Source organism: Amaranthus tricolor, chromosome 1 (genome assembly GCF_026212465.1).
Source record: "Amaranthus tricolor cultivar Red isolate AtriRed21 chromosome 1, ASM2621246v1, whole genome shotgun sequence".
Taxonomy (NCBI): domain Eukaryota; kingdom Viridiplantae; phylum Streptophyta; class Magnoliopsida; order Caryophyllales; family Amaranthaceae; genus Amaranthus; species Amaranthus tricolor.
Genome location: NC_080047.1, coordinates 41,248,088 through 41,260,866, shown reverse-complemented (window position 1 = coordinate 41,260,866; position 12,779 = coordinate 41,248,088). Strand labels below are relative to the sequence as shown.

The 12,779-nt window shown below is 37.4% G+C and overlaps 1 protein-coding gene across 6 annotated transcripts; it reads right to left on the bottom strand.

Moving 5' to 3' along the window:
- Positions 1 to 5,479: 5,479 nt before the first annotated feature.
- Positions 5,480 to 12,171, bottom strand: LOC130821858 (uncharacterized). Of its 6 annotated transcripts, none has more exons than XM_057687621.1 (9): positions 11,782 to 12,152; positions 9,464 to 9,515; positions 8,341 to 9,084; positions 7,693 to 7,939; positions 7,366 to 7,575; positions 7,064 to 7,237; positions 6,744 to 6,941; positions 6,527 to 6,640; positions 5,480 to 6,054 (listed from the first exon to the last, which is right to left on the bottom strand). In XM_057687621.1, the coding sequence occupies exons 3-9, from the start codon at positions 8,886 to 8,888 to the stop codon at positions 5,716 to 5,718; spliced, it is 1,830 nt and encodes a 609-aa protein (XP_057543604.1). In that variant the 5' UTR covers positions 8,889 to 9,084; positions 9,464 to 9,515; positions 11,782 to 12,152; the 3' UTR covers positions 5,480 to 5,715. The 6 variants fall into 6 exon arrangements, with proteins under 6 accessions (XP_057543604.1, XP_057543605.1, XP_057543606.1 ...); XM_057687622.1 differs by lacking the exon at positions 11,782 to 12,152 and adding an exon at positions 11,504 to 11,753; XM_057687623.1 differs by lacking the exon at positions 11,782 to 12,152 and adding an exon at positions 11,611 to 11,753.
- Positions 12,172 to 12,779: the final 608 nt, after the last annotated feature.

Here is a 12,779-nt window from a genome sequence, read left to right as displayed (position 1 = left end):
TGGTCTTTAGCTAAGCAAATGGCACTTACACTATCACAATACACCGTAGCAAAATCCTGTGCGATACCCAGTTCACCTACAAGGCCTTTGAGCCATATAGACTCCTTAGCTGCAGAAGTTAAAGCCATGTACCCAGCTTCAGTAGTAGACAACGTAATCGAAGACTGCAATGTTGACTTCCAACTAACCACAGAACCACCCAAAGTAAACACATAGCCGGTCACCGACCTCCTGGTATCCACATCAACTGCATAATCAGAATCGCCATATCTAGTTACCAAACACTCCGTACCATTCCCAAAACGAGATAAAATCTTTTTGATGTAACTTTTCTGAGTCAAGAAAAGCTTACCTCTAGCCCGATCCCTATAGATCTCCATACCCAAAATCTTCTTAGCTGGACCCAAATCTTTCATGTCAAATTCCGAGCTAAGCAACTCTTTAAGTCTAGCAACATCTGATTTATTCTTTGTGGCAACAAGCATGTCATCAACATATAACAACAAATAAATCATGAAACCGTCATCCAACTTACTATGATACACACAGCAATCATACGAGTTCCTATCAAAACCATGCGAAACCATAAAAGAATCAAACTCTTGTACCACTGTCGAGGGGATTGCTTAAGTCCATACAACGATTTTAGCAATCTGCATGCATAGTGCTCTTTCCCTGGGATCTCGAATCCCTCGGGCTGCTTCATCAAAATCTCATCCTCCAAATCGCCATGAAGGAAAGTCGTCTTAACATTCAGCTGCTCCAGTTCAAGGTCAAAATGTGCTACAATCGACAATAACACACGAATAGAAGTATGTCGAACCACTGGTGAGAATATCTCCACGAAGTCAACCCCTTCTACCTGACTGAACCCCTTTGCAACTAGCCTAGCCTTAAAACGAACTTTCTTAGATTTAGATGATCCTTCTTTCTTCTTAAAAATTCACTTGCACCCTACAAGCTTTCTCCCCTCTGGTACCTTCACAAGTTCCCACACTCTGTTCTTGTAAAGAGACTGCATCTCTTCACCTATTGCAGCAGGCCATTGCGCCGACTCACTACAACTAATTGTTTGTTTATACGTGGCAGGTTCATATGACTCTACATCATCATCTACACTCAATGCATAACCTTAAAAATTCTCAACAAAAAAATTTCTTCCTTCCATCTCTTCAATCAACCAAACAGGCTTTTTGATAACTCGTCTAGGTCTCTCAAGAATGGTGTCAGATTGACTAGATGACCCCTGATTATACTGCGAACAACTTCAGGTTCAGGAGTACTCGGCACTGGAGCCTCAACATCATCATCAATAAATTGCACTCGAGGTAAATCAGCAATGGATGACTGATGTACCTCAAGTACTCCATCTGTCTGCAGCAAGTTCTCCCCTTTCTTTCCCAGATCAGAAGACTCCAAGCTCTTCTTGGAATACATGGTGCTCTCATCAAAAGTGACATCCCTACTAAGAATGAACCAATCCTCCGAAGGTGAATAGATCCTAAACCCCTTCACACCATCACTGTACCCAACAAAACACCCTTTCTTCGCTCGTGGATCCAGCTTACCCTCACTAACATGATAATAAGCAACACAACCAAAGATCTTCAAGTTAGAGACACTAGGCAACTTACCACTCCAAATCTCAAACTGAATTCCGAAATCAATTCCCGAATGCGGACCCCTATTGATGATATAACAAGCTGTCATCACAGCTTCACTCCAATACCTCCTCCCAAGCCCTGCATTAGAAAGCATGCATCGAACTCTCTCAAGCAGTGTCTGATTAACCCGCTTTGCAACACCGTTCTGCTGTGGTGTCATCCTGACGGTATGATGCCGACCAATAGCCTCATCTGCACAGAACTGATTAAACTCTTCTTTGCAAAACTCTAGCCCATTGTCTGTTCGTAGCTTCTTGATCTTCCTACCCTGTCGATTCTCCACCAAAGCTTTCCATTGCGTCATCTACAAATGACACAAAATAGCGAAAACCTCCCATAACTTCAACCCTAAATGGACCCCGGCAATCTGAATGGATATAATCGAGCACTTCATCAGTAATGTGAGCACCCTTGCTGAACTTTGACGTGTGTTTCTTCCCAAACACACAATGCTCACAAAATTCAAGGATGGCAACCTTGATTCTGGATAGTAGACCCCTCTTAGACAATAGTTGTATCCCCTTCTCTCCTATATGACCAAGCCTCATGTGCCAAATCTTGGTCATCTCCTGGTGAGATACCGATGCGCAAACCACAGAACTAGACAGTGTAACACCCTCAAAGACATAGAGGGTGTTCCTCTTGATGCCCTTAAGTACCAACTCCGAACCTCGGTAAATGGACAACTCCCCATCCGAAAACACTTCATTGTACCCCAAATCATCCAAGGTACCTAATGAAATCAGACTCTTCCCCAAAGCAGGGACATGCCGCACTTTAGTCAATGTCATCTTTCGCCCATCATTAGTACTCAATCTCATGGACCCAATACCTGTAATCTTACAAGGTCCATTGTTACCTACAATAACTTTACCCCCATTGCAAGACTCATACGTGTCAAACCAATATCGACGCGGACTCATATGGAACGAACACCCCGAATCTAGAACCCAATCATCAGAAAGATCCCCAGACTTAGCAGAACTCACTAACGCCAAGTATTCTTCCGAATTATAGTTCTCCTTCGATTTTTCCTCAACTACAGCAGCTTGGGACTTGCCCTTCCTACCGGACAATTAGCCCCAAAGTGACCTGGTTCCTTGCAGTAATAACAGGTCTTCCTCGCAGTCTTACCAAATCCCTCATTGCCGTTTCCAGCATCGGACCCAGTATTGTTGCCCTTGTTAACCCCCTTTTTCTTTTTAGACTTTCCGGACTTAACAAACAACCCACTACCACTCTCCCCGTTATCACCTATAACTTTCTGACGAAGCTCCCTAGTATGAAGTGCTGCCTTCACTTTTTCTGAGGTCAGTGATTCTTTACCAACAACAAAAGACTCAATAAATTCTCATTGTTAAACGGTAGAGACACAAGTAAAATCAACGCAGCATCCTCATCATCTATTTTAACATCTAAGTTACGCAAATCTAGTAAAATAGAGTTAAGTTTTTCAAGATGTTCCCGTAAGGGAGTACCTGACTGCATTCAGAGGTTGAATAACCGTTGCTTCTGCTTCAGCAATAATTTGTTGGTCAGCGACTTAGTCATATACAATGACTCTAATTTCATCCATCGTTCCGCCGCTGTAGCCTGATCAGCGACCACCGTGATAATATGATTATCCAAACTTAGCAAAATGGTAGAATGAGCCTTTTCATCCATTACTGCTAATTGCTCGTCAGTTAACCCGTCTTCTGACTCCGCAGTAGTACTCTTTGAAGCCAACGGACGCCAGATTTGCTGCTGTTTCAACAGAGCCTTCATCTTTATTTGCCATAGCACGAAGCTATTTTTTCCGGTAAATTTCTCAATGCTTATTGTAGAATCTCCAGCAATTGTTCCACTCAAAACCTCTCCAAGGACTTAAACCTGAGCTCTTGATGCCAATTGTTGTGCGACAACGGAAGCAAGTTCGTTGAACAATAATGAAACAATAAGAAAATTCAATGCAAAATAAGAAAATTGACACGAGAGATTTAACGTGTTTCACTATCAATGTGATAGCTACATCCATTGGCACCAATAATTTCACTATGATCGCAAAGAATTAAAAGATGAATCTCAATCACACTCACAAATTAATGGCTCTCTTGTGATCTCTCTCAATTTTGTGAATCATCATATATTAATCCTAAAATGGGAGTTTATATACTAACGTCCAATAAAAGGAAGTTATTACATAATAAACACAAAGTGACCGTCCCAAAAGACACCTCCTGTGAAAGAAACAGTCATTTCGCGAGCCGTGTACAACTACGCGAGCCGCAAAATGGAGACAGAACGCACTTCGTGCCCCGCGGACTGAGGCAACAGCTTCTCCGCGCCCCACGAACCTCCTCTTTGACCCATACTCATCTTCTTCAATAGTGCTTGCTAATTTGAGTCACCATTAACAACAACATTCTTTTATAAACATAAGACAATAATTGAAATTACATGAACATTAACTCCGCCTTTGGAGTCAAAGGAAACTTCGTAACTTCATTTCTATAGTTGCATTAATATGTCTCTATATCTTATTTAGTGCACCATGGTGAACTTTTATATTACCTCAGTTTCTAATTACTTGTATTTTTTATGGACACACCATAATTAAGAAAATTAAAGTATTATAAAATGAATAAAGTATTAATTATCCAAAAATTTTAATTTTTAATAGTTATTAAGCATAAAAAAAATATAATTTTATTAAATATTATTAAATTCGTCTTAATATTTACCTGCTTTAGGATGAACTAAAACTCAAATAATGTAAATATTTATATATTATAAACTACTACCCCTTTGTGCCCATCAAAATAGCCCCAATTATAATTGAGCTGAAGATTAGAAAAATGGATAAAAGTGGTAAAAAAGTACTCCATAATTTATGTAAAAGTAAGAAAATTATATTGATGAAATGAAAATATAAGCTAAATGTATGAATGAGAATTAAAGAAAAAAAAATGAGTTCATAACCAAAAATAGAAATTAGACAAATTCGAAGGGACGAATTAAAATGAAAAATAAAGTTATTTTAAAGGGATAGAGGGTGTATCTATTAATGACTCGACTTGTATGAGACCGTTTCATCATAAGATGAACTTATATAATTAGTTTATTTCTCTAATTGATCACTTTAACATACTAAAATACATGGGACAACCTACTAAAGATGATTCACCAAAAAACCATTTTATTTAGGAATTTGTGATCCACTGAACATTGTTTATAAATTTCAATAACTCGTATTTTCTTTTGTAGTTTCGTAGGCCAACTATTTTGTTCTTCATAGAAGAATGCCCTAAACACACTTGAAAATAAAAATATAAATCAACTTCAAGTTGCAAATTACAAAATATTTATATTTGAAATTATAAAAAATTACATTACACGTTAAATTTAAACAAATTGAAACATTTTTATTAACAAATCACGTACAATGTATTTATGTTTATTTTTTCTTCTCTTATTTTCATTATTCGCTTATTAAATTGAGAATTAATCTTTTAGAACTCTCATATTCAAAAGAGAACTACAGTCAAATAAATACAACTACAAAATACCAATGCATTATTTTTTCTAGGAACGGTTGAAACATTTGAAATGTTTTCTTAATGACACAACATTAGGCAATAGGCATGATACTACTGCACACACAACCAAATGTTTGGGCAACCTTCCTCCTAACTTTTGCATTCTCCTGTTATAAGCATTTCTAAAAAAGAATTTTGGGTCGCCTCCGGAGGCGGTTTTTGGGGTCCGGGGTTGCCTAGATCGTGTCGTGATTATGGCAATCTTGGAAGGTTGGCGTTCAAAGCAAGAATTGGTTATGACAATCAATCTAAAAAAATCGATAGGCAACCAACGAGAACAAATCGAATTTTCGGTTTTTCTTTACTCATTATTCTAAAGCGAACTTCTTTTCTTTACACCTTAAACTCGAAGACGTGATCCTCTTAACTTCTCAACACGACATATTTGAATGTAACATACTAAACTTGTTGCAGTTCATAGTTCTTTACATCACGTATACAGCTACAAGAAACACAAGTGGAAGCACGAACTTCTACGAAGACCAAACCTCGCGCAGAAGCAAATACCTTGCGTTTCCTCCATGGCCAGTTTGTTCTTTGGACTTCAGGCTCGAATTCCCATTTTGCAAAGTACATGGTGATGATTGCTCGATGAAGGATTCTAGTGGAGAATCAAGATCGTCCAATTCTTCATCGCTCATATAACCTTTCTTCTGAACCATAGACACATTCCTTTTGATATGAGGTTTCCCTGCTGCTTCGCCAACTTTCTCTGAAACGTCACTTGGTGATGGAGGCAAGTAAGAAACACCGGGCGCAGCATAAGGGAAGCTTACGGAAGAATCTCCAGCTACCCTCCGCTCTACATAACTCTGGGAAAGTCAAATAGTGTACATCATCATTAACATGATATCCCGCTCGAAAACAGAGTCTGGGTGAGGGAAGATCACGGACAATCCATACTCGTACTCACTTCAAAGAGAGGACTAGAGGAATGTGGTCAATTTTACCACCAAAAAGTGTACGTAACAAGGTGAATTTCTCATCTACAAGCCATGTTATTATCCTTAAAAGACTAGATAACGTAGTCCACAATGATCGTCATCTTTTGTAAATGGAATCAAGGGTAATGTACAACATGTTATCACCCCAATGCCAAGTGACTCCCTCCGAAATGGGATTTGGGGGTCGGATGTAGCAACCTTACCCTTGTAATAACAAAGAGGTCATTTCTAAAAAGCAAAGCTTTTTTACTAACTAAAACTACAAAACAACCTATTATTCGAGATTGTATAAAATTGAAATGTGATTATTAAGAAAGAAAAAAGCACTTATTTTTTCTACCTCGGCATTCAGTGCCTCTAAGACCTCTCCGGGAACAGGATCTGGACAAAACTCATCGGGAGTGAAGTAGCACAAGACTCGTTTGATCACACCGAGATTAATCGAAGGACAAACCTGCAGACGCACAAAATAAAAACCCGTATTTTAATTCTAAAAGATCAAATTGTAAATGATGCTTATGTCGTGTTTTATGCAGCAAATGGACTAAGCTTTTTACCTCTTTTCTTATAGACTCGTCCATAAGCATATCTTTAGGGAGCATCAAGAGCTCACTCAGTTCATTAAGAAGGCAGAAACATTTAGTTTTGGCCCGTGTAGTCTGGTGATCATCATTGTTGGTCTCAGGATCATCGCTCGGGAGGGTGTCCAATTCCAAGCCAAGATGATTAGAAAACCACCTCGACCAATTGCCAACCTGAAGAATTGCAAAGAAATTAAACACCGGCCAATTCCACCGACAAAATTTTCTGAACATTCCAAGTTTCCATTACTTTCTCAAAGGAGAAACAAAGATAAATAGTTAAATGCGTTGCGTACTGAATTCTTTAGTTGAGCACCGGACCCAAAGCTGAAGTCTCCGGCTGGAATTGGTAGAACCCGCGAGTCTACTATGGGATCTGAAACTGGATCTGTCGGAATCTGATGAGCAGATTCTCTAAGAATCGCATTGAACATAGCCACGTCTAATCTTTCAACACATTGTTCCATCACCTATTTATGAACCAAAGCAGAAATCTAGCTTAAGACAGCCAAATGTATGAAGTCTAGAAAACATGTTTTGTCATGAGATGCACTAGAGAAACAAAAAAAATCGAGCAAAGATGCAGTAGATTACGCACCGTCCTTGCCAATACGGGGATACATCCACATTCATGCCCTGCAGCACGAACAGGACAAAGCCTCTCAAATGCACTCTGAAATGCATTTTTCCACAGTTCAATGGATAAGGTTCCTTGTTGTTGATCGCCCAAAGATGGACCTAGCAATTTTCCGATGCTCTTTTGGCTGATCAATTCCTCGACAGGCGATAGCATATTCGGTGTTAGTGCCTGTGGGAAGGACAAAGAAAATGAATCTTATTGTTTATACATCAAATTATTGCCCAGAATTCACCTCTTGAAATTTAGGAATTGAAACATAAGATCTAAGCCAGATATTTTAACTACCTGCCACCAGACCGACTCAACGACCCGAGAGAAAATCCACGACTCAACTTTTCCTAAAGAAGAAGTGAAAGTACTGGTTTCTTCCCAATCTTCAAACATCTGGTTGATCATATTCACTTGCTTCCTATTAGAATTCTTACTAACAATTGGCACACTGAGCGTGGGAGGACTCGTCTGGCTAGAGATGCCAAATGCTTGTGAGATGATTTCCCTCAGAACGACAGCGTTGGAGAGCCAAAACATTAACCTTGAAAATCAGAAATGAGAATCCACATTAGTATAGAAGTGATCATGATACTCTTAAGAGTATATAATATATATTGGCGTCTCAACCATCAGCTTAAGCTTTTGGTTGAATTGGTTCCTTGACATGGTATCATTAGCTAGCGTGACAAGAGGTCACTTGTTCGAATCTTAACCACCCCTCATTTAAAGTGGAATATTAAGTGCTAGGTATGAGGAGAGTATGTACTGAATCCACACTTTTAGCCCAAAGTGCTCTCGTGTGAGGGGATGTGTTAGAGTATATAACATATCTTGGGGCCTCAACCATCAGCTTAAGCTTTTGGTTGAGATGGTTCCTTGACAGATACAAGTATACAAAAAAGCATCTCAATAACACAGGGTGGATCCACATTTAAGAAATACCTTGCAACATCATTTCCACATGTTCTGCCTACCAAAATAAGCCCTGAAACAATATTTTTAGCAATTGCCGCTCTCTTATTCCGACTCCAATGTTTGCACGCGTGTATATACAGTCGAGAAAGACGTCGAGCAGGTGTATGCACCTTGTGTGCAGAGCTCCCATGCTCGGGTATCACAGAATAAAGAGAGATCTCAAGAGCAGCAACTACTCTAAGCTCATCCTCCAGCTTTTCAAGCTTACTTTCCATGATCTCAGCCTTTTGTTTCAAGGCTGCTTTTTCTTGCTCAAAGTCGACATTTTCTTCAGCACCAACACTATCATCATCACTTTCAGTACTTTTAATGTCATTTGAAGCATCATCAAACAGTTCTTGATTTGTCAACGGAGACTTTTTGTCATCGGAAGAATCTGTTGCATGCACATGTGAACCATTGGAATTCATCGGCTTTCTTGGTGGAGAGGAATCGAACGATTTTACACCCACGTTGCTCTTAGAGGCATGAGATGAAACATCAGATGAACTACTCTTAAGATTATTTTTAGTCATAGTGGGAGCTCCATCTATTTTCTCATCGTCATCTTGAGACAATGTTGAACCTTTTAAAGATTCATAATCGGAATCATCTCCCTTTGTCGGTTGAATATCCTTCCCGAACTCACTAGAACTATCCTCTAAATCATCAGACTTATCTCCAGCTGCAGCGGGTTCCTGCCCGTTAGGAACTTGAACTGCATCCCCTGACCTGTATGCATCATCCACATAATGTATAACAACATTTTCATAAACTTCCGGGGGCTCGGTGCCCACATTGGTATCACTCACAACGCTATTAGACGCAGGCTTGGCACGCGAAGCCTTAGGATTAGATTCTTTTGCATTTGAGGGTCTACGGCCAATGTCTTGAACCGATTTATTTTCTCTCCTTGGTGTTCTCACAAATTGTTTTGTTTGATTGTTCTTTTGAACTTTCTTCTTCTCCGACTCCCTCATAGTTATTCACCTCACCTTTCAAATCCCTCGCCTAGAAGTATATACGGCAAAATAGTTCAACTATGAATGCCTTAAAAGAGCCGAAACATAAAAGGCAATCAAAATACAAAAGATGGTTCTGCAGTCTGCACCTTTACTGTAATATTAAGCAGCCCTTACGAGCAGATCGCTCCTCTACTTAATCTGCGACACAGAATCAAAACATACGATCAGCCGGTAATCTCAATTGGATGTTGGATCTTACATATATGATCTATTATTAAGTAGAGTATTAGAACTTCAGATGTCACATATTGGAAAATAGACCACATGTGATCCCACGTCAAAGATTTAGAGAGAGGTTGACTGACATATATACTTGATGGGCTATTTCTCCTACCATTTAGGATGGAACCTCATCTGGTTTGTATCTAGTTTACTCTCGTCTTAGGTGGGTTTTGTGTACAAGCCCCCAAATTTATCATCACATACCACTAAGAGATGAGACAAAATGATGAACTGGACGGTAAACAGATATACTATCAAAAACCATCAAGGAAAAAGAAGCGTAAAGAAAGTAAAAGAAATAAAGGCAAGAACTTCATCATGCAATTGAAATCCTAAGAGCAAAAGGAATAAATGATGACACTCAACAATTAACAACATTCAATGGGTTACATTGTCAAGAAGATCATAAAGAAAACAGTAGGAAAAATATCAAACTACAACTAGTGGTACAAAATCCTCTAGTCCCACCAATGGGATCCATTTGTTCATCACAAAAATAGTATCACACTTTTTAGCACGTTTGAAAATAAAAGTCCATCTACAAACTATTACTCCTACATAGGATTTGAGTTCTTGGTTCTTAAAGAGGTACCATGGTGCTTAGCGGGGATGCAATAAAAGCGAATTTCGACATGATGCCTAGTAAAAAAGAAGGAACTATATGTGTTCAGATACCGACAACTATGTTTGTGAAATGGTTGTTGGTTAGACCTGTTAGGCGGTTCGACTAGATGGTAAGTACTGGCTCATTGTATGAGTAGTTTAAGCCGGTTGTTCAAGCCACATAAATATTTGTTTTGAAAAATTATTGCTAGTTGTTTGTGGTATACAGAGAAAAAGCAAGTTAAAAAAGCCAAATAAACAGAAGCCGAAAGCATTTGCAAAGATTAGTCCCAAATTTAAGCCTTAATTTCTTCAAACATTATGAAACGCCTCATATTTTTGGCACATTTACAAACAATTAATACTTCTATAAACAACCACATGACTCATGAGGTATGAGTGTATGATCACAGTCCACAATCCATATGGTAGTACTTAGTGCTGACCAGTCAACCCACCAATAGATTGAAAGAAGAAAGATAAATACTTACCCAAAAGACAATGGTGTTTGGTAAATAGTTTATCGGGGCAATTTTAGTTAATTTTGAACTAAATACATAGTTGGGTGGTCAAATCATCTAATAGAAAGTCCGCTAGTCAAATCATTTGATAGAATTAAATAATCAGATCAGTCACTCCAACCAGCCCAGCTTATTCAACTGGCAAACTTATTAGTCATTTGCTAAACACCCCGAAATAAATACAATGGAAAATTTACCAATATAGAGAACAAAATCAAAAATTTAGAAATAGAAATATTTGCAATATGAAGAACATTAATGTAATTTTAGATTCCATCTTTTCCTAAGAAAAAAGGGTAACTTGATCGAATCTGGAAAGCGACTGGTCTCCTGATGCAGACCCATTTTTTATTTGTCATTCATGTACCACAATCACCAACAAACATGATTGAAATTTTAAAATAAAAAATTATAAGAGAAATGTACATCAATCACCTACAATGATTCTTCCCTATGGCTTAAATCATTTTTTGTTTATAATTTTTCATAAATCAAGATTATTAAAACTTATATCCAAGATTATTCATTTGTTCAACTCAAATTCTTACATAAACTAGAGTTTAATAGAGTATGCTAAATTCAAAACACCCATGAATCATGATCACACTATAAAGTTTATAGCTTCAAAAACAGGGGAAAGAAACAAGAAACAAGCAATAAAGAAATATACAAAAGTTTCATCAAATGGGAGTAATACATTGCCATCAACAAGTAAAAAATGGAATTATATAGAGAAAAAAGAAAACCCAACAAAAAAAAAGGAAAAAAAAAAAAGTTTACCATGATTCCCAGAATTTAGAATGAGAACCCAGAAAAGCAAATCAACTGAAATGATCTTAATTTTCACCAAAAAAAAAAATCATAAAAAATGTAGCATATAAACATACCCAACAATAAATGATCAAAGATAGAAATAAAGCAGATGGTCATGCAATTAAAAAGAGTAGTCAATTCAAGATAGAAATAGATGAACAAATGAAATGTGACAAAATTATGAAGTATCAATCAATGAAAGGAAGAAATACTGACAGAAATAAGAGAAAAAGATAGAAACTTACCAAAAAAGCAATGGGGTTTATTTAAATGTAGGAAAGGTCAGTTTCATGGGTAAAATTCAGGAGAAAAAGATATTGGGATTGACATAAATTTGTGGACCTTGGAATAAGTGCACTCCTTTTATGTCCTTTGTTTGTGTTAGGCTAGCAAGAGCATTAATGGAGGAACGAACAAGTGGGGAAAAGAGTGGAAAACAAGGAAGAAAGCATGTTTATTTGAGATTTGGTGTGTTTATTAGTTTGATTTTGTTGGATTAAGGAGGAAATGGGGAGGAAAATGTGATGGTGGGTGGAATGGGAAGTTGTGGGAATACAAAAGAGTAACTGATTCACTCACTTGGGATTATGCCCAAATGCCAATGGGGGTGTCGGTGCGGGTGAATTGTGAATATGACTGCCCACTTAAACTTCGGTTGTGCTGCCTCTACGGTTCAAGGTTGGGAGTTTCGGGGGCATAACTAATGGACGAAATTTCAGTAGTGTTTTATTTGTAAAATTAATAACTATTTTATCTTTACTTGCTAAAATTTTAAATATGATATATTTTTAAAAAAATAAAATAAAATAAATCAACTGTTCTAATTTAAAAAAAGACAAAATTACTAAAATGAGAGAGTATTTATCATAAAAAAACTTCAGTATTAATTTTACACTTTTACTCTTAATAATTAGAAAAGTCTACTTTGAATTTTTTTTTTAAAAACACCTAGAGGCACGTGACCCCATAGGTTCTAAGGTAGATTCGCCCCTGTTAGCCTAAGTCCTTAGATGTGCAAAATAGACATGACGATTTAATATTTACTACTCGATTATGATCTGACTTCAAATTAGAAAATCCTGAACAATAACAGTTATATGTAAATAACCACAAAAAGACAAAATAAATAATATTAAAATAAACAAAATAAGAAAAAAATAAAAATAAAATATCAAAAGCCCTATGACGACATATAAGAGTGATTTACAATTTTCTTAAATAAATATTATTTATCATTACAACC

Bases quoted from the DNA above. Each gene is read 5' to 3' on its own strand.
- LOC130821858 (XM_057687619.1), bottom strand. From the start codon at position 9,332: ATGAGGGAGTCGGAGAAGAAGAAAGTTCAAAAGAACAATCAAACAAAA. The intron at 7,576-7,692 runs GTAGTTAAAATA...TCCTTCCCACAG, and splicing joins TTGAGTCGGTCTGGTGGCAG to GCACTAACACCGAATATGCT. The intron at 7,238-7,365 runs GTGCGTAATCTA...GTTCATAAATAG, and splicing joins TCCCCGTATTGGCAAGGACG to GTGATGGAACAATGTGTTGA.